This window comes from Falco peregrinus, chromosome 6 (genome assembly GCF_023634155.1).
Source record: "Falco peregrinus isolate bFalPer1 chromosome 6, bFalPer1.pri, whole genome shotgun sequence".
Taxonomy (NCBI): Eukaryota; Metazoa; Chordata; class Aves; order Falconiformes; family Falconidae; genus Falco; species Falco peregrinus.
The window spans coordinates 77,589,086-77,611,561 of NC_073726.1; the positions used below are offsets into that span (position 1 = coordinate 77,589,086).

General features: G+C 38.0%; 1 protein-coding gene across 4 annotated transcripts in view; it reads right to left on the minus strand.

Annotated features, from left to right (window-relative positions):
• The window catches only part of SCUBE1 (signal peptide, CUB domain and EGF like domain containing 1), a 216,020-nt gene that overhangs the window by 97,155 nt on the left and 96,389 nt on the right, over window positions 1-22,476 (minus strand). For 2 of the 4 annotated variants that reach the window (XM_055808522.1, XM_055808521.1), the window contains exons 5-7: window positions 11,832-11,957; window positions 3,002-3,118; window positions 63-152 (exon numbers count right to left, since the gene is read on the minus strand). In XM_055808522.1, coding sequence (XP_055664497.1) covers window positions 63-152; window positions 3,002-3,118; window positions 11,832-11,957 — 333 coding nt within the window. The remainder of the gene's footprint in view (window positions 1-62; window positions 153-3,001; window positions 3,119-11,831; window positions 11,958-22,476) is intronic. The other 2 variants (XM_055808524.1, XM_055808523.1) reach the window with 1 other exon arrangement.

Consider the following 22,476-nt stretch of genomic DNA (forward strand, 5'->3'; position numbering starts at 1 on the left):
CCCCCCACACACATACAGACAAAAGTGAGAGCACAACAAAGGAAGTGGAAGAAAAGTGTTACCCATAAGTAGCCGCCGTTTCACCCGCTTGTCCACATCAGCTACTGACGTGGCATTGTACTCAGAACTCTCAATTGCAGCCTCATCCTTCTCTAAAACACAAGTAAGGGACAAACATGGAGCAGCTGGTTAATCACAAGCCCAATTTTCCACTGCCTAAGACAGTTTCTTGGCATGGCACAGCCAAAGCCAAGAAGCAAGGCATGAAAGCACTAAATCCCCGTTAGAGAGTTAATTCCCTTTGAGACCCCAGGAAAAAATTAAAGGGTATTTAGGGAAAGGAGGAAGAAAGAGGGGGAGGAGGAAGACTGGTCAACTATGAAGTAACTAACCACACAGAGGAAGCTAGATTCCTACTGGAGAACGAGACAGCTAACATGAGTGCCGCAGAGAAGTGTTAATGATAAAAATTAAAATCCAGGGATGCTAGTTAAACAAACTACCAAGGACAAACTGTAAAGTGATTCAGGCTAATGGTGGCACCAGGATCTGAAGGTGGCAGGCAGAGGACTGAGACAGAGCAAGCTAGAAGAGTCCGGTGATGGATGGGCACGGATGCACCATAGTCTTGTACACATTGACACATCGTGAGGAGAAACCAAACAACAGCATGCAAATTAAACAAAAACAACAACATAAATAAACAAACAACAAATCAAACAAACACAAAAAAGATCAATTTGGGCAGTGCTGGTTGCCTGCTTGTCTATGAAACACTACTAGCTAAACATTCAATGCTAGGAAAGATGTTGCAAGAACAGGGTTTAGTAATTTTAAAAGCATGCAGTAAGCAAGATGATGTCAGCAAAGGTCATTTTACAAGGTAGTCTCTGATATCCTACATGTAAAAGTTTCATACAGCATAATAAGGACTTTAGTTTGTTTATGTTTCATTAGAAATACACAGAAACAGTCACAAGTGTGGGAAGAGATGATCAGTAACTGAAATAAAAATAAAGATTTCTGATACAGTAGAGCAATGGAGAAGCAGCAGCTGGGTAAATAAAATGATTTATACAGAGAAGGAAATGCTTATTAGGAAAACAAAACCAAAATGCAAATGGGGATTTTCACATGCAGCAAACATAAAAAAATAAAATAAAAGGATAAGTCAAGCAAACAAAGACAAAATATGTTAGACAAAGGGTCAACAAGTATTTATCTGGCATTGCAGAAGTTTGCATTCTTGCAGTGATGCAAGATATACACCACTGAAGACAGCAAACACTGGAATCACTGAAGTGAGGAGGAGGAGGCTGGCAGGTTTTGTTTGTGGCAACACTATATGGTTGAGTAGTAAGAAGAAGTTGTTTTGTTTTGTTTTTAACAAGTTCTAGATGGGATCAGGCTGCAATAGAGGCTTTTGTTTGAGGTTTGGTTTTTTTTTTTATTTTGCTCTGTAAATAATTAATGAACGTCAGTTATCAGACAAGACAGGCAATCAGGAACCATCACCAGAAAGCAGGAACAAAAATGTGAAAAAAAAATATATTTAAAAGTATTCTAAGAGAAAGAACTACTTAGAGGGAAGAAAATCAGCACAGGCAGTAATATGTGACTTACATCACAAGACCAAGGAATTTAACATGGAGTTGTATGTATTATATTACAAAAATGGGGAAAAAAAATGTAAAAAACAGGTGCAATGTACACAACTTTTAAAATTATTTTTACATGCTGGACAAAATAAAACATCAATCCAAGGATATTAGTGAACACTAATAAACAGAAAATCAGTTATCCATTCAATAAAACCTCAAGGTCCTTGCTCTTGCAAATTCTTTGCATCTGGAACTGCCACAGGCTTCAGGGAGGGTTATTTAAACAGAGGGACGACTATACGATGGAGCCCTCTGTGTTAATCAAAAGTACTTGCTGAGAGATCCTGGAAGCTGAGACACAGCTCAAGTACAGAGTGAGGCAGAGTCCAGTGCTGAACCTTGTTCAGCTCCGCCCCTGCCAGCGTAACCCTCACCCTACCACAGTCTGTGCAATGAAACCCATCAGAAGTGAGTGAGGCTCTGGGCAGCCACAGAGATTTATGCCATGGATCTGACCAAGGGATCACTAAAGATATCTGATCGATTTCCATGGCTTTCAAGTGCTCTGTCTTGCAGTATTGATAAAGGAAAGAAAAGATGATAAATGTGTGTCCATTCTTTTTTAACCTCAGGAAATTACTAGGAATTTGTAAGAATTTGAAATTAAACAAACAAAAGGAGTCAACTTGACCACAATACTTATGGATTTTAGGTTCTGATCTGTGAGTTAGAATTTCCAAATTTTAACTTGCAATATGCAAAAATATACTTATTTTTTTTAAAGCAGAGTTGAAAGAAATGGCGTTAAGCAAACAATATATTTTATAATCATAAATGTTTGCATAGCATCTCCCAAGATGCTCCATCTCTTGAACAGCTTTAGCCCACTGATATTCTGAGTAAAAGCTTATTTACTACAACCGCTGTAACTTTTAGAATCATAAAACATACAACAGGGAAGAAAGCACATCATGATGATTAATTTTCCCTGATGACAGCTTAGAAAAGAGGATCATTTTCCTCACCTTGCTTACGCAAGGAAGTCTTGACTCATACAAAGTGAACGGAAGAGCTGAACTTTCATTCGTGATTATGAATGTTCTACACCTTTTAACTTTGAAAATCATTAGAGTTATGAAAAGAAATAAAAGTTACAAAGGAGTAACAAAGGGATACTTCATTAACAAATGTTTTGACAAAACATGCACAAATGCTTCTCTCTGTATAGTGTGACCTTAGCTAGTATGGCCAGGAACTGCTGTTACACAGTTCTCTCAGCAATGGTGCTAAATGCCTGTGAGATACAAACACACACACACACACACATACACACGTACATATGTGCACATATATATTCTATGAAGAGTACAAAATAAAATGCACTGCAGAGAAGTACTTACCAATGCAGGTTCGGCCATCTGAATGTAGGGCATACTTCTGATGACAACCACACACAGGACCAGTATCTGTGTCATCACAGGTGTGTTGGCAGCCTCCATTCCCATAGTTACAGGTTACTAGTTAAGCCCCAAATGAATGTGTATATATATATATATAAATAAAATGACAATGAAACCAATTAGTCTTAAGGGCCTTTCAGAACACAGAAGAGCAGTACATACCACGACATAAGGCAATGCAATATTTGTATTCGCAGTTATTGGCATTTCTTGTTCTTTCTGCAAACCCCCCCCCCCCTTATCTTAGCCACGCTACTGTCTCATGCCCTACTGTCAATCCATGCAGTGAAGAAAAAAAGAGAAAGAAGCAAAGAAGCATGTGCTACTCTTTCCCCAGTCTATTTGTATTCATAATCTTAGTATGAGTAGCTAGCCAATTCCACCTCTTTGTAAAAGTTACATGCTTCATGTCTGTGATATATATGGCATGAAGAAATGATCAGTCTACTAATACAGACATATATTTTCAAGTCTATAGACAGCATTGCTCTTTTCCTTCCCCTTTATTTTCTAAATGGAGGAAGCAGAGACCACACAGCAAGAATAGAACCATATAAGTCTTGAAATCTAGTATTTCAAGTACTGGTCCTCCTAGAATAGAAGAATGTTTAAAAATAAAACAGGAACCACTTTTTTTTTCTTTTCTTCTATGAAACAAAAAATACATGGCTGTTATGGCCCTGTAGTGTGCTGGCCTCAACTGGGAAGGAAACACTGGAGATGTTAGCTTTCACTTCCAAGCATACAGTGCAAAATGTTTTTTAGCAATTAAAATGTCCTCCAGTGAAAAAAATACTAAACATATATTAAAACAAACATTTTCATGACAGGTAGAGGTTTGAATTTTACATGAATTAATAGATCAGATTCACCTTCCTTTGTCACACGATGGATTTAATTTCTGACTATTAAGACACACCAGTTTTTAAATATTAAGCTGGCTAGCACCATTAACAATGCCTCTCCTACATCCCTGTTCCATTTAATCCTTTGCAGTCACACAGCTTGATGCTGAATAACACAATTTTGATCTGACTGAATTCTGAATTCAATTTTCTGTCTTTATATATAGGTAATTTGGACTAGTATTATTATTGGTATATACATACTGGCAGGTACAGGGGAAATCCAATATACCATCACTGTTCAGTTACATACATCATATTCATTGTTTCAGAGGACTTCAATGTTTTGAAATGTTACAGTAATTTAAATACTGACTCTGACTAATCAGAAAGAACTTCCTCACATTGTTCTTAGCAGAATTTTCCTAGATAAGTTTATAAAAGACCCAGGGTAGCAAACTGCAATATACAGTAAACCCAAGATACTGGTTAACAGGATTTTAAAATTATGTATCTAAATCTAAACTGAGGTTCTATCTAATCCAGTAGTGCTAAACTCATAATTTCCCACTGACCTCAGTGACTCTGCTTTAATGCAGCTTCTTAAAAGGGAGTAGACTGGAATTTTCAGTCACAGTAACTAGAACTGCAATATCCTACCTCTGGTGTGAGTGTCCCAGTGCTGAACAATCATGCCACTCTCAGTAATTACTCAAGTATTTAGCTTGAAATGGAACAGTTCTAAGAAAATCATCCGGGGGAGACCCACCACAGCATAACCAACAGAATTCCCATTAAAAAATCCTGCCAGCGTGGGATCCACAAGTTTACAGACACAGTCCCTGAAGTCTAGCAAAGATCACAACAGGAATTGTCCATCTCCCAAGTGAGCACAGACCAGAGGCTACTACATGTGCAAGCATCCTTGGTCCTTCACATCGTACACTTTGAATAAAATCTTGTGTTGTCCAGAGATAGAGAAGGAATAGTCTTGTGGCTTAGTGCTAAGAACAGCCTCTGAGAAGGGGACCTGCTTGGATTCCCACCTCTCCTCCCAGGAATATTGCTGCTCCATTCAATTGAAAAGAGTGTCAATGAGAAAGATGGACAGCAGCCTGATCCACGTTCCTTTATTGCAGTTTGACAGTCTGGACACTAGGCTGGACAATGGGAATTGTGGGTTCAGTCCCACCAGGCAGAGGAAGGAGTTGAACTCACATACCCCAAGTCATAAGAATCCTAAGCTTCCAAGGAATTACATTTAAAAAGCCCCCTAAGCAACAAGTACCCTCAGGTGTTTTTTCTGCTTCTCCAGTTCTATGACTTAACTACTAATTTCTTTTTGTGAGAAAATAGATGAAGCAAATCTTTCTGCTTTGCATCAAATGGAAGCAACATTTCATTTCCTTCAATACACAATAACATTTTAGCTTTATTTTTGATGCAAAACAAACAAATTAAGATTTTATGTCAATTCTCCATTCTTAAACCTCCCACCTTTTCAATGCAGTCATGCCGAAAAAATCATTTCCTTGCTCAACACTACGCCTGTCCTTCCTCATGTCTCTTCTTTTTGCCCATGCTTTAATTTGCAATTTTTGGGGGTTAATCTTTCTCTTCTCTCCCTCTCTCTGCCACATTATGTGTGCAACAGTAACTTCTTGGTTAATCTGGAGGTAGATTAAATACTGTTTTGCATCTTAGCTGAGAGCTAGAGGAACAGACAGAGGTTGTCTGAATCAGCTGGTTGCAGCCTGACTGTAAACATGACCTCTCTTCTGGCCAGCTGTGTCTGGGATGTGATCAAGCAAGGATAATAAGTGGTATAGAAGGCAGTTGCTTGCAATATCCACCCTATCGGGTGCATGCTGGCAGAGCTAATCCAGGATAAAGTAATTTCCATCTACCTATCCTCACCTCCTTCTTGACCCCATATGCCTCCTGAACTACGTGGAGGTTCATTCAATGTTTCTATTCTTGTTGGACTGCAGTGCCATCACAAGTTAACTTAAAGGTGTTGTTTATGCCAGATGTTTAAATACATTTCTGTCCAACAGTATTTTTATTGGGGATTTTGAAATGCAACCAGCAAAAAAGTATGCATTTTAAACAACTTGACTACAGTGGTTATTTTTGGCATTCCTTGCTGAAAGCCTTTGCTGGCAGAGATGAAAATATTGTAACACAGTTGCTCTGATTCATGTAATATAAGGGACTTTTCCTTACTCTTATTTGTCCATGAAAAATCGCACTAGACTGATGGGGCTTATAGTGAATCCTGCAGAATCACACACTTCTTTCATAGTTTCCCTACGTACTAAAGTCACTGTTCCTGTTCTGCCCAGTCAATGAACACAGATGTAGGTAATTTCCTCTTCCTGTCTCTTATAAATATTAGTAAATCATGTTTTTGAAGGATTTGAATTCCTGTCTAGACTACAATTTATTTATTTATTTATTTTAAGCAACTTGGGGAAAAAATTCTGGAGCTTGACAGCTCTGCAGGTGAAATTGGTACAAAAATCCAGTTGTAAAATATGTCATATCAATTTTCTTCTGGCCTTAATTCTGTACCAGTGACACTGAGAAGTTTCTCTTGTTTAGAGGAAGAAAAGCAAAATTATTTAAAAGCAAAGGGACATCCAGATCTACTCCATTTTTGTCAGAAAGCATTAAAACAAAATTAATGAGAAATCTCAAAAAACTATTTCTGATAAATTTTGGACTATACAGCTATGCAAAAGACTGTGTGCATTCAGAGTCTGTGACATTGAAGAGGCAAACAAAAAGAGGCCAAATGGTAAATTATGACAGACACAGATCACCTTCAAATGCTATACATCATGTTACAATAAAAGAGATGGAAAAAAGTAAATATTTTTTTGTTTTTACCAAAGGAGAATATACACATATCTGTAGGAGCTCAGATATACTTATCCACACATAGCAGATTTAAAACCAGAGTAACACCATTGCTTCTGACACTGCTTCAGCATTTGTGTATATCTCAAGAGTAACCAAAACGCTGGGCCCTTTCCGATAGTGGGAGAAATACCCTGTACAACTGGCTAAACCCAGCATCTCATAAAGAAGGCTTTGCTCACGTCGGCTACAAACATGCGAAGAAACAGCACACAAGCCTTACAAAGATGCTAATCATCTATGTGAGGTGTCTAAATGCTGGTGGCCAAGTTACCAGACTGTTCTCCCAACCCTGTTTCTATTATAAGCAAAGGGCTATGGGGCATCCTGAGCCAAAGCCCTGACACTGGTGCTTCAAAGTGTCTTCAAACAAGATTAATTCTTTCTGCTGACTATAATGCTCATGCTCTTGAACTGGCCAGCCACCTTTCAGGGCCTGCAGCCTGGCAGCGTGGCGTAATCTTCCAAACTGGCCACCTGCCTATGCTGCAAGGAGCATCATCTATTCAGTTTGGCTGGGCTGAGCTAAACATTCCTGAGACACAGCTTTGCAGGTAAGCCCGTGCTTACATCCATAGAAATATATGTACTAGTCTTGAAATGGCATTTTTATGATGAAAGACAAAAAACAACTGTCTGGAATAGGAACGACATCTTAAAGAACAAAAGGGATTGTAATGTACATATTCCACTAAGGAATGATACTAATGTTCCTTGCTAAAATGCCCAGCAGATTGACAATACCAGAACAAAGCCTAAATCCTGTTTTTAGAGCTTCTCTGAAATTTCACATAATCCTTTTTCTGGTTTATTCCATCTGACATGCCCATGACAAGGAGTCTTTGAAAACATATGGCCAATTATTAAATCTAACATTTAGTACCCACTAACTCAAAAAATCTCCTAAACAACTATGTCCTGATGTTGTCTGCATGTGGATTGAAGTATATATACTATGGCTCAGATGCCACAGAATTTGCAACAAGCCAGATCTTTTGGTTTTGTAGCATGGCTTTCTGCAACAGTTCAAACCAGCACACTGTAATTCTAGATAAATTAAAAATTGCACTGTTTTTTAACTAAATTGGCCATTAAATATATAATTTATATAAATATATGGGCATCTCTATGTGATGAAGCTGTGCATGCAACATTGCTTGCATTATTTATTTTAGTATAGCCTTACATTTTTAACATTCTGGAGATCTTTGTATTGCTAGCAAATAGTTGCATGAGAACATTATCAGCGGGAGCTGAAAAGCTGCCACTTGGCATAGTTACAACAGCATTTTACTGTAAACATACTAGACATGATTTTTAGAATTACTTAGCACTAGCCCTCCTGCTCACTTAAATCATTATCAGAGGGGGCAGACAGAAATAGCTGTAATTAAGGTTACCCAGCATTTTTCATTAAAAGGTTCATCTTTTACTTGTTTATAACTCTTCTAGGTTGCAACCTGCAGGTATGGGCATCTGCTTTCGGTTTCCTCTTACTTTTTCAAGTTCCAGCTAAACTGATCCAACTAAAAATGAGATTAAAAAAAATGCCTTGGTTTGCTTATATTTGGGGAAAAATCTTCAGTTTATCAAAAATTTCTAATGCAATCATGCTCAGAGGCAGGAACTTAAAATCTATCATGGATACAGATACAGAAACAGGAGGTCATATCCCATGTTTCCCCACTATAATCTAGAACTGAATTCACTATTCCTATGTCTCTTTTTTCTGCTTCTCCAGCAAGTATCTATGAAAATCACTGACGAAACATAATCTTCTTCTAATGGTTTGTGTAAACAGAAGATGGTTGTTTACTGCTGCTTTGGATCTAAAGGATGCAGTCCTTCTGAGGAATTATGCATGGATCTCTATGATTCTGCTTGTTGTATTCCTAGATGACCTCTTGAGATCCCATCCAGCCTCAATGCTTCTGTGTTTTCCTAGCATGGTGGGAAAGCTTTTTATATTTATTTTTGGTAACTGAGAACTTGCATGTTTAAAATTTACAATAAGAAACCATTAAGGCTGCAATATTAAGCACTCAAAGGCCACCAAATACCAGACTTCTGATACATAGACTTATTGTATCATGATAACCATCTTTAATGACAAATGCAGAAAACATTCCTGTCTTATTCAGTGCACAGGGGAGCTGGGCAAAGTCAGGCTCCTGGAAACAGCTGGAGAATCTTGTTTCATTTGCTGCAGAGTGAGTAGTAAATCAGAAAGAGACTGTCAAGAAAAGACGGTCTTGTTCAGACAGCGAATAGAGCCTTAAAATCTCTAATCTATTTCTGCCTCTGTCATGGAATTCCTACTTAGGGCTTGGCAAGCCACCTGAATCATATCTATTACAGGTTACTGATATATACCTTTCTCCGTGGCATTTGCAACTACAGCTGGAACTACTGGGAGCCTGGCTTTGATCATACTAAAATGCTGTAAATGCTGAGCTGGGTTCTGGGTGTTTCCTGTTAATCACCTATCTCTACTAAATGTCTTTTACGTTAACATCTTTATATTCATTCCTCATCTGTAAGATAGGCAAACCAGTACTTTTAAACTTGACAAGAATATTCTGAAAATACATTAACAATGCCTACAAAGCACTTCCATATTATAGTAACGACTATCATGGGAAAACCCATGAGGAAATTAAAAATTTTATGTTCACAATAGGGTTTAAATACTGTGCAGCAGGAAAGGCATGACACTGAATTATGGAAAGGAAGCTATTGACCAAAAGCCTGTTTAACGAGCACTGACCATCATATATGCTGAATGAAAAAAGTGTGACTGCCTTATTAGCAGTGATGGTATGATCAGGTGATACGTAATCATGTAATTAGGATGTAATGACAACCTCATAATGCATACATAAAAAGCAGGGAGCCTCTCTCCAATTTTTTATGCTAACTTATTTTAACATCTTTTTTTCCTTTGAGGAACACTTGTCTCTTTACTAGTGGGCTTGGGCCAATACATCCGAAAACCTCTCACAGTATTCTGATTCATAGAATCATAGGAGATCTTGAGCTGGAAGGGATCCCTAAGGATCATCAAGTCCAACCCCCTGCATTTGCAAACTGGAAGATAAAAAATTCACCTCACGAAGTACTGGTTCTCTGTCACTTGTTCACATAAAAAACCAGAGAAGCAAGCTCTGAAAAACTCTGAAAGGCACAGTCTCCTGGAGGGACTATGATAAATCAGAATAATTGAGAGGGATATACTAGGGGTATATCTGATCCTACCAGTCCCTGGTATACAAGGCTACAGACCTAGTCCAGGCTGACAAGCATCTTTTTTCCAGCTCTTCAACCCAGCTGTATTCAGTACTTGCAAAGTTGCAGCTCAAGATTTAAGCCAATTCCACTGAAATGGCTAGCTGTTAAAAAGTTTTTTTAAGAGTCAAGATTTGGTTTCAGAACCAGGCCTTTATAAATAGCCTGCTGTAATCTCACAATTATTGTATTTTATAGCCAGGCTATCTGGCTACAGCATTATACTTCTTTGTGTTTGTAAAGGCTAGAAATAGAGTTATTTTAAGTAAGACTATGGAACATATTTGCGGGATGTACTGTGGGTTTAGGGGCCGGTGCACTCTGCAGCAAACTGCAACCTTGGAAAACTCAGCGTCCCTACTTAGAGGTCTGTCAGCAGAAGTTCATTATACTTCCAACTACAATTTGACAACCACAGGGCACAGAATAAATCAAAGTTTTTCACTCTATTAAACCCTGAGGCATTTAGAAATATTGCTCCAGAAAAGGCTGTAATCCTCCTGTCACCATCTCACTAAGAAAAAGAGTAACGGAATTCTTAAGGAATGTACACATTTGTGGAAACAAATACTAAACAACATAAATAAACATCCTCTCCCACTTTACCAATGTAGTTATGTTGCACTGCAATTAACAACATGCAATGTTCACTTCTAATAAACATTGAGAATGAAAATTACCATAAAGGCAAATTTTCTCTGTGCTTTTTGCCTTTGGCCCTGGGCACCCTCTAACACTGAGGAGCAGTCAGGCTGTACAGTATCCTGTGGCATTTCTTTATGATACTAAAAGGTGATTCTTTGACTTTGTACTTGCAAACTAATACAACCTAAGCATATTTACGCAGTGGAGATTGCAGGAAGAAAAAAGGTGAAGTGGAAGAAAGACTATCATAAAAATACTGGCCCTATGCAAAGCACATAACGTTTAATGTAATTTTATTGCATTTCCTTTTTGTTTGTCTCTCACAAAGCTACCAAGTAGGAAAGCAAGCTATTGGAATCACACCTTACACTCACTGAAGCCATCAGAAAGATGCCCATGCAATTCGGAAGCTTTCAGATGACAGCGCTCAGTTACAGAGGGTCGATTATTTTAACCCGTACAGAACAATTTTCAATTTTGTGGGCTAATGAGTATCTGTATCTTCAGCATCCTAGCTTCAAGAATACATCAGTCAGGGATTTTGTTTGAACTGTATATATGACACAACTGCATGTTTTCCAGGTAATAACAAGAGAAGTAGACTGCATGCAGTGGAATCAGGACTAGAGCAGACATTTATATCTAGCCTTTAGAAAAGAGGAATTCACCCTCTTAAATTGATAGCTCTGGTAGGTTTATCATTAAATCTATTAGTAGAATTATCAATGCATCTATCATTGTGGACCTTGCAAAATATTCCAAGCCAGAATCCTCTATGCTTTATTTGTTTTGCTTTACAAGGTAAGCCTGGATTAAACTGATCCCTCACATTTCTGCGTTCATAGAAAGGTAGAAAAGTTGTTACCATTTTGCTAACAGAGTCACTGCCAACATTCTGCTACTCAATCCCTCTTATCCATTCCCAAATACACCTTCTACCGCAAAAAATACATTACTAAAATTACAAATCACCTTTGGCCAAACAAAGTTGATTTCTTGGCTTCTGGAAAATAATAACAATGATGAAAATAAGACATTTTGTGGCATTTGAAATTTAATCTTCATCTACCTACATTTGCAGTCCTTCTGGTTTTTGGCAAGTTCAAAGCCAGGCCTACATTCACAGGCTACCCCACCTTTGGGCGTCTCCCGGCAGATGTGTGCACACCCATGATCTTTGTTCATACAGTTCATACCCTCTGTAAAAACAAGAAAGAAAAATGGAAAACATTAGTACTGAAATAAAGCTACAAACTAATGATACACATCCAGTCTGCCAGTAACTTTAATTGCAATTTTTATTTGCATCAGGACTGTGTTCCGTAAGGCAGAAGAATGCAGCTGAAAAGAGGTATACAATCAACAAAACAGTGTAATAAAGGACAAATCTCCTCTGGGGCAAACACAACAAGTACTACTGTGGAATATAGGGTGTCTCTGCTGCATGTAGAAACCCAGGACTAGTGATTTCCCTATTCCATACCCACATTCTAATCTTTTGTGAAAATATCATGGATTTAAAGGACACTCCAGGAAGTTGTCTGTCCCACAGGTGATTATCAGACTTGAATAACTGAACTCACTGTTATTTTTTCCTTGTATAAATTTAATGGTTGTTACTGTCTGGCACATTTTTATTTGCCTTTAATGTGCTGTGCATTTTCTAACACACAAAATCTACCAAAGATTATATCCAAGCTTTTTTGCTTGGATCTGCTTCTTCGCTATTTCACTTCTTCACTAATACACATCTCAATTGCATGTCATCCACCATAAGCACAGCCCATCTCCAACAAACCTACTGACACTTTTCCCTTTGAATATATTAAAGAAAACATACCAGCTGTTCAACAAACATCCAAGTGCCATGGTGGATTCCTGTTAATGTTTTTGCCAACGAGCAGTATCAACCAGCTTTCTCTTAATCATCCCTGAGCCAATTTTAGCTTTCTAAACCATGTAAGCAATTTAGATATTGAATGCGCCTGATGCTCTTGGAGGCTTTCATTAGTGAGTTAATTCAAATCCCACATATTCACAGAAATCCTGAACTCAGTCCTTATGGGTCAGTATCTAGCATTACTTATGTGAACGAAGGCTAGCTAGATTTGCATTACAAAGACTTCCAAGACTTCCCCTTGGATATCTGACCTGGAAAGGAGAGACAAATTATCTCAGGGTACACTGACAGAGAATTCACAGCGTAACTCAGCTCACTACCATGAAAACAGCATCTATACCCCAAAACACTGGTGCACACATCAGTGTGGACTGGGCAGCTTGTTGGTCACTTCGTAACATGGCTACTCCTACCTACTCTACACTAATTTCTCAAAACAACTCCAGTGTAAAACATTCAACTTAAACTTACAGTGATAACGTACTGTAAATAGATGTTTTTTTCAGGGCTGTTGCAAAGTTTTTGCTTCCATAGGTGAAAACGATCACTGCCCTCCCTTTTCATTCTTCCAGAAACTACATGAACGTACCTGCCACCCATGGCATCTACACACACTGCCTTCAAGGTGAGCCTGGTCTTGCACTATCAAAGCCTCGAAACCAAGTGCCAAGGCTTTATGATGAATTTAGCAGATGTTTCTCTGCATATAGAAGTTCTTAACTGAACACAAAATAGCGTAAAAGACAGCTACTAAGAAACTTTGTGTACGAAATTCTGAGGAGGAAATGCTATAGGAAGTCAGCCAGAGATTCCCTCGGTTGACAGAAGCTAACAGCTTCAAAAGTTATTTGCACTGCTCGACTTTACCTCAGAAAGGTTTATAATAGCAGAGCAATGAGAAACACACAGCACCAGTCTGAGTGGGTATTTTTGCTCACCTCCTACAAAAAATAGCAGGGTCTTAAATCTCACCAAATATGAACCCCAACATTATAGACAACAGATATATTTCTTTCTTCTAAATTCCCCTCTGTGTTGGCTTTGATGAGTCTAAAAACTTGCCAAAGCACAAGTTATACTCTGTAAACTGCAGCCCGGACAACAGATGCTGTTCGAAGATACAATACATACTGTATACTACTCTATACCATCCTATACATCGAAGTGAGGTATGAATGTTCTGTTTGGCTGAACAGATACAAGAAACCTGGGAACAGCTTTATTGAAGGTTTTGCGGCATTTTATAATCTCTTTCTCTCCATTTCTCCCAACAAAGGATTTCAGACACAATGCGTTTGACAAACCGCATTCCTGCACACTACACTATGTTCAGAAAAGATCTGGGAAAGATAACACATGGCTGATTGAGTCACATTGCTGAAGCAATGAGAAGAGAGGAATTAGACAGATGAAAGAAGATATTTAACGGCCCAGAAGTGTAATGAAGCCAGTGATTTTCAGTGTTTACTTACAGGCACTGAATATCTGCCATTGTTATAATCACTTGGGAAGACAGAAGTTGTGCACTGCTAAAAATATCGGGAGAAATCAAAGATCAAAATTACTACTTTTTGAAACGAAAGTGAAAGAAAAAGTAGAATTTTATTCTGGTATCTGTGTGTAAGACCACAATATTTCAGTTACTGTATTCATCAAGTAGTTGGAGCTGTAGAAAAATTATTTCAGTTCCACGTTTAGCTGGAGAAGAACACCATAGAAATCTCCTAAGCCTGAAAACCATTATTTCAGAAAATGTAGATTTTTTTCTGGTGAAATGAAAGACTATTATTTTTCAGTCAAGAGCAGTAACTCACCCACAACGAAACTTTTCATTTACATTTTAGTATTTTTCAAAATTCCTAAGAATTAAATTACAAAAAAATTTCTAAACAAACTTTTGTTTAGACCTGAAAAAAATATTCAAATAAAAATGCAGCAAATAAATAGTTTGGCTTGTTTAAGAATGTAATCTAAAACAAATCCATGTTTATTTGCCTGTGTTTATTTTCATTTTTCAGAAAGCGCAGTATTTAGGCGGGTGTCTTCTGTATCAATCTACATACACAAATGATTTATGAATCATTGTTGATACATGAGATTTATTTTTTTTGCAAGCTGATTCTTCAGACAATACTGAACCTTTTAAGACAGAACATATAAATCACACTAAAAAATACAAAAACATGCTAAATTCCTTCCTAAATAGTTTAGTTGCTATAAAAATGCATATACATGGGAGAGAAAAATACTCCTAAAATTACTTTGTCCAGTATTGTCTTTAGGAGGATGCGGTACAGACTCTGAAACAAACTAGAAATACACACCTCACGCACATTTCCTATACTGGAACTGGATGGAGTGAACTTCTGGTAGTAAAATAACCGGTCTGCTATCGTAGGCCATAACTATCCTGCTATCATAGAAGTAGTAAGATGTCTGAGTTACCATCTCCCCTCACTATCACCTCCCGAGAAGCAAAGTTTTGCCTCATTTTAGTTGATGTTTAGCAGCCACCTCATGTGCACATGCTTTTTACATAAAGAGCCCAAAGTGTGAATAACAACATAGGAAAAATTCCCCTGATGTTACAGGGGGATGTTTCTCAAGCATCTTAGTGCCTGCCTTGGTGTTCAGCCTGCCTTGCCCCCAGGACGAAGGGTGAACCACAGGGGAGGCGGGTGGCATCCTGCCGGAGCTGCTGGCACTGCCAGGCACGGGCAGCCAGCATGCTCGTCTCCCCAGCGATGGGCAGCTCCAGCAAAAACGGGGTTCCCTCTGCGGGTAACTGGCACGATCGAGGCCAAACAGCCTGATTTGTACAAATGGGTGGAAAGTTAAGTCATTCAAGTAAAAAACCACAATAATGGAAAAATTGGGTGGGATTCTCCTTTTCATTTAAATGTGTTTGAAGTTTTTCTCTTAATCACCATAAGTCCCAGCTCAGCAGAGGGGCCCCAGCACCAAGAGGGGTGCCCTGTGCTTCACGTGTTGCTCCTTCCTGAAGATGACTGATATAACGTAGAACCAGGGAAGAGAGGGGAAACACCTATGGAATTATTCTAGGCTTTTCCCAAGACAGTACAGGATCACACCCACAGCAGTTTTGCTTCAGTATGTGGTACAGCGTGGGCAAAATATCAAGCAATGGATCTTCCACCCAAGCCTTAACCAGAAAGTATCTGCAGAACTACATCTTTTACTACACAGCCTTTTGTCCCCCCTCTCCCATCATATGCACAACTGCATCACTGGTTTTGAACATAAGTTGTTGTTCCTAGCTGCTTCTCTTAATTTTTGCATTGATCTGTGTGCCTCTGCTTCTAGAACTGATGTAACTATGGGTCAAGTGAAAAATCATAGTTCCCAAAACAAGGGAAAGACTAAACATTTTAAGTCTGTACACCAAAAAAATCCTTACTGTATTGTCATGATACTGAAGTGTGCAGCATTGAAAGGTTCTGGGTTTTTCATGTTAATTGTTAATAAATGCAGTATCTTAATTCCATATGCTGCTACTCAAGGTAGTCTCTAAAGCCTAGCACAAAAATGGGTGCATATTCTCTTTGGCCATGCTGGCAGACAGTAAAATAAACTTTTCAAATACAGACACATTCTCAGCAAATTCAACTTTCAAAAAGACAGCAAAACAGAATCCAATGGAAAATATATTACAAACAGGAAGAAAAATGCCACTTAAGAAAAGAAAACACTAATCTAATTAAACTAAATTATCTTTCAGCATTTTAGGTACAATTTGAGAAGCTTTCTCCTACTGCATTCCTGTTTTTTTTTCTGACTTTCTGTTACAAAAGATTGTTCACGGGAGAGTAGCAGACATTGTTATATGACCCACAATCCACATTCATTTTTGTTCCTGGCCTAGGAGAGATTTGGGTGTGAGTCTACTACATTAATCCAGTCTGCCATCTAGGTATCACACATCTCTTAGTAGTGCTGTTCTGCAAAATGTTCAGTCTGATACAATGACCTCTCCATTGTATAATGCTCTAAAAATGTTTTCAGCTCAATGGCTCTGAAAATGCTTAAATCAGGCAGACTGTGACAACTAACGTACTGATCAGCCTTTATTTTTCATTAACACTGCCTGTTTGATCTTAATTAAGACTTCTAGCAATTATTTTACTCTGGGGTTCATCATGTATGCTTATGTTACCCTCTATGTTGTCATAACTTCACTTAGTCTGTATTTATATTGCTGCTATTTTTTATAACTTCCAAATAAACATTCTGATTCCGAACACAATCTGAAAAAGACTACTTTAAATTGCACTGAAGATATAATACAGTAATAACTTAGAATATCATCAAACTATATGTGGTTGAATGTGGTAAGAAAATACAAGAAAATACAAGAAATCTTGAACGTAACCCGTACATACACACTGACATGCACAGCAGCACGTGTGTCACTTATACTCAGTCCTCAAAACAGTGTAACTGGATTCTCTTTTTTGTTGATAAGTTAATTTTAGGACCAGGTACAAGTGAAATCTCTTACTACAGTTGCACCCTTGTTTAACAAAAAGTTAATTTTATAACAAATAATTTAAAAAGTTGTAGACATGGTTTATGAAGTTCATACATTACACAAAATTTGTATGATTCTGTTCCAGTAACTTCCAGAAGAATTAAAAGACATTAGATCTAAGTTATATGCAAGTCATTGAATTGTTTGACTCAGATAAGCCACAGTGTTTAATTATTTGTGAACTGTTTTAAACACTTTTTATGAACATACCCTGTATGTAAAGTAAACCATAAATCTTTATAACACAAACAACAAGCAATTGTTGTGGTTAGTTTCTTCCCATCAGTTTTAGTTATAGGGGTAATTACTTCTGCCTGGGTAGGGGATCCATATGGTGCTACAAACTGCTACCGGTGCTACTCAGGACTTTCAGGACTTTGTTAGAGTACTGCTAGTTTAAGGAATGGTGGAGTTCAACTGTATCAGGATCAGCTGATACAGTTCAACTGTATCAGTATGTATTATTTATGAAAGCAAAATATAATAGTACCAAATACATTGTAATTATAGTAACTATAAAGTAAGAAACAGAACATAGCATGAAATATGATGTCTTTAGATCACCCGATTGTCACTTACAGTCATTGGCTCAATTCCTGGTGCTAGAAAGAACGGAACATACCTTCAGCAGCAGAGACAGGAAATAATCCATGAGGAAACAAGCATTCTCATTTCAGTTGTTTACTAAACTATTAACATAGTGGGATTTTCTTGTGTTTTCTTTGTAAAAGTTCATGTGAGAAACTACAGCACCACAATTAAGCACAATGACCAAGCAATTTAGAAGACGACAGAGACAACTCCTCTCCCAGAGTTTTTGGTTTACTCTGTTAGGCATGGAAGCCAAACAAAACACACTTTAAGTTTCTGATGGAGACAGGAACATGAAGTTAGTGAAAGTTCAAGATGCCTGTTTCAAGCCAAATGTTACACTACACATGTAAATTTTGGTTGCATAAATGTAGTTTGATGGTTGACTATCCAAAAAAAGCATAACGTTAACTTTTCGGATAGCTTGTGGAAAGCAGCTCCCCATCTACACCTGTGAGTGTCCCTGCTCTGGCCTTCTAATTCTAGCATCTTGTGTGCTTCACAAGAGTGAGGAAAATCAACATTTGGCTAAACAACCCAGTTACAGTCAACAAATACATATGGTCAGATCTCAGCTTCAGTGAAGCTGAAGGATTGTTTTCCAGCATCCTGGATCTGACCTTTCCGCTGCACAGTTGCATCAGATCTGGATATTTCTGGCTCACTAATAAGAATGTCTGGGTGAGCTTGGCTCCCCAGTGAGAATCTAAGATGCTCTCATCTCAAAAAACAGTATGTCCTTTCATGAGGATTAAAAAAAAACACCAAAATTTTCTCTAGCAAGAAAACAGAGGATGAAACGAATTGATTGAGACAGCTATCCTTCCTCAGCCGCTCACAATGTCTTGGGTGCAAAGCATCCATCTAAGAGTAGACTGCTAAAGCTAAGTGAGAAACCTTGCATTGGGTATGCTGGAAATGTAATAATCTATGTCATGGACTTCTGTTTTTTTTATTGTTAACTAAATGAACATAAGACTTTCTTTCCATCTTCATTCTTGAAGTTGCCTGGTTCTGCCTAGATCTTTAGGAAAACACAGTTGTTTCAGTGACTACAACTCACCCCAACAGAGGTTGAAAAGAAAAGAAAACAAATAAGCACGCAAACTGACCCAAGGAAATAGAATTCTACACTATTAAGTAGACTGGCCGGAGAAATCCTGGACATCATACAAGCAAACAGCTGCTGGTATATTAAATATAAACAAATTCAAGTTTGTTTAGCAATTACATGTGTTTTCAGTTTGGATATAATTTGTGCTTGGGGACAGCATCTTGAGCAGGCAGGCTTGCAGTCTTATCTCTGACAAGATGTTCCTGCTCTGAGTGGCAGCCAGAAAACCGCATGTGTCATCCAGTTGCAAAGAGGGGTTTTATCTTAGATTTAGAAATAGGCATGTGTCAGAAATATAACTTCATTCTGTCAGCAGTAAAAGCAAAGATTTGCAATGCTGCAAAGGTACTGCAATTTCAGAAAAGAGGCTAGAAAGATTAAATGAATGACAGGAGTGAACAGACCAAGTTTATTTTAGCAGAAAACCCACGCAGATAGGTAGGGAAAGGAAACAGATGCAAAAATTTCCAGAAAATGTGAGCAATTCCTGTGGGACCAAGAACAGAGAGTAAGAAAGACTGGCTAAAATCCAGCCCAGGTTGGTTGTGACTGACTTGTGATTGTGTGATGGCTTTTTGCTGGATTACATGAAAGATGTTTGGCAATCTTAGTCTGTTTCCCACATTGCAGAGCTACCAATAGAAGCTGGTGCTCCCTGAAACCCTTTGAAATAGTCTCTGTTACCTTCTCACATGTAGAAACGGTTTATCTCAAAGAAAATGCAGTAAGATAGCCCAGAGAATGTGTGCTGCTGCTGCTCTGGCAGAATCAAGGGTGCCAGTCTCTGCTGGTATCTACTTGGCACCTGACATTACCACTGATTTCACATAGAGGGAAATACATGGCAGGGGAAGAGAAAGATAAGGACAAGAATGGAAAGCAAAACGAAACACAGTTAACTATATTACTATAATCTGCTTTTAATTTTGCTTCATCTTCAAATCACAATTCCTTAAACAATAAAGCGAAGCAAAAGAAAAGGTCGGTTTTGGGGGAGTCACTGTCACACAAAGTCCCTTGGCAGATGGAGGTGACCCTGAGGGCAGAACAAGGCCATGCAGGAGGCATAGCTGAGAAATGAGCTTCCTCCATTTGTCTTCACCACCACTGTCATATTTCCTGGTGCCTTGGTGGGAGCTAATAAACCTTGAGTAGTTCTGATATCCCGGCTCCCAGAGGTGTGGTGCTACAGCAGAGCTAGCAAGGACACCACCACCCAGGCATACTCAAATACCCCCAGATGGGAGGGGTTCAGTAACTACAACGAAGTCCCCGGTTGTGGCAAAAATGAGAAACTCCTGGTTATTTTAGAAAATACTAGGTCTTTGAGCCTCATAGCATACTAGAGATATGAAAACCTGGGTTACTCTTTTCTAAAAGGTTCTCTCTAGAGATAAAAAGTACTTATTTATAACATGGGAAAATTGTAGAGTATTAGACCAGACAATGGCAAGAAAATACTTTTACCCTCCCCGGTCACAGGAAAGCTCAGTATTTAAACAAACATTCTCCACCTCTACCAAGTGAAACTTCTCAAAATGATATTGCAAATTTCTTAATCTTCCAGTAAAAAGACTTAAAATAATTTCAGAAAGCAGGCACTTAAAAAAAAAATTAATTGAAAATACGTCTTTTCATTAGTGTTTCATGAGGAGGCTTTGAACCAGGTCTAACCAAAGTTTAAATCATAGTATCATTTGTGTAAAGATAAGGCAAGAGATGGGATTAAAAAGAAGAATACTAAAATCTTTTTTTCTTTTTCTTCCTCTGAAATCTGCACAACTGACATGAGATTGCCTTGGTTTCCAAAAAGAAATATTTCCAATAAAATGTTTTATTATTCAAATAGATCGAAAACCAGTAAATATTTCAATACCACCTGTCTTTGCAGGAATGCCTTCACAGCCCAAACTCTGCAGGAATATTTCATAACTTCTTGCAACAACATGTAATTAAACAGAATATGAGTATCTGCTTGATGAGCACCTTTGGAAGCAAGAAAAGGTATTTAGCAGGTTTATTTTCCAACTGTTATTTAAGCAAGCTGTGGAGTAAGTAAACCTTGCAAAGCAGCAGGATGAAACAGGTTCTTCTTCTGGGTTCCTATTCACTTTAACTAAGATCCTTCATTCCTCATGGAATCAACAGATGATGAAGGGCCCTGGATGTGTGTGAGGGTTTACATTCAAACTCCAAGTGGAAGGATGACCTCAGCAATGCCTGTTCTGCACTGGGTATATTCTCAGAACTCTCAAATCTTTTCTCAGGGGAGTATTAGTCTCCTCTGGTTTTGACTCATCGCACTACCTTTCTAAGACATAATATGGCCCACATCAGACAATGCTGTCTGATGAACACTGACATTAATTTTGCTATTCTAGTAAGATTATGTTATTACCGTGAACACAACATGTAAAGACATTTCTAAGCATTGATAGCTGGAAAAAGTTTAATACATGCACTAGACTTTTTTCCATTTTCTTTTTTACATCAACTGAAAATACTTTTTAGGACTAATTAGCAAAACAATACATGTCATTAGACTATATATGCCTGTATATATTATATATTATCATAGATATGCATATCATTATATATATGTGCTAATTTGCATATATAATGAATAGTCATAATCATATAGAATGCTATATGTACTACTGCATATATATCCTATTTAAACCCAAAAATACATTTTGCAAGAAATAACTGTCTGCAAATCTACAGGTAAATATGGAGCACAGATCAAATTATTATCTTACATCAGACTTATCATTTTTGTAGGGCTAAACATGACCAAGATTCAAAACTCATTCTGTTGTTTTGTTCCTTACAAAATAAACACTGAGCAAGATGTTAGGCAATTCATAGACTCGCCCCTATGCAGAAATGACCATGTAGCACAAAGGTGGTCATGTTTCTCAAACATAAGGGATAAAGCAATAGAGTTTCTAGCCTCCTGTAGGTTTTTTTGGGGTCACTTCAGTGCTGGAAAGCTGAATGTGAAGCAACATCCATATACAGCTGTGCTGTAGTTGCCCAGAGCTTCACATTTCCATCGATATTTTGACAGTAGAAAATTTCAAAGGTCTAAGTTACTGTTCAACAACCAAACAGCTGATTTCCACAAGCTGTGGTGACTTTCAGAAAAATCATATACAACCTGGAACCAAAATTTTAACAGATATTTGGAGCCATTGAGTCAACTACAGCTTCTCTCAAAAATGAGATTGTGGGTATACCTTAGTTGCATGTTTGCACACAACACAAGTCCTTTTTAGGTGCAAATCTTTCCTGTGTTCACACCTCAAGGTTTTTACAGCTCATTTCCATGCACCGTTGTGTACAAGAAATAGTTGGTCCCTTGGGGAAGTCAAACTGGAAGGTGTACACTAAGGGTGCCAGAAACCGCATCACAGAATGCAGAATGGATTTCAAACTTGTTCCCAATTTCAATACATTCTCTTTTTTATAAAACCACATACATATTTCACTGATGAGTATCAGAGAAATAAAGTAATCCAACTCAGAACTGCAGTGGAGTCAAGGAAGAATAAAATGATACTA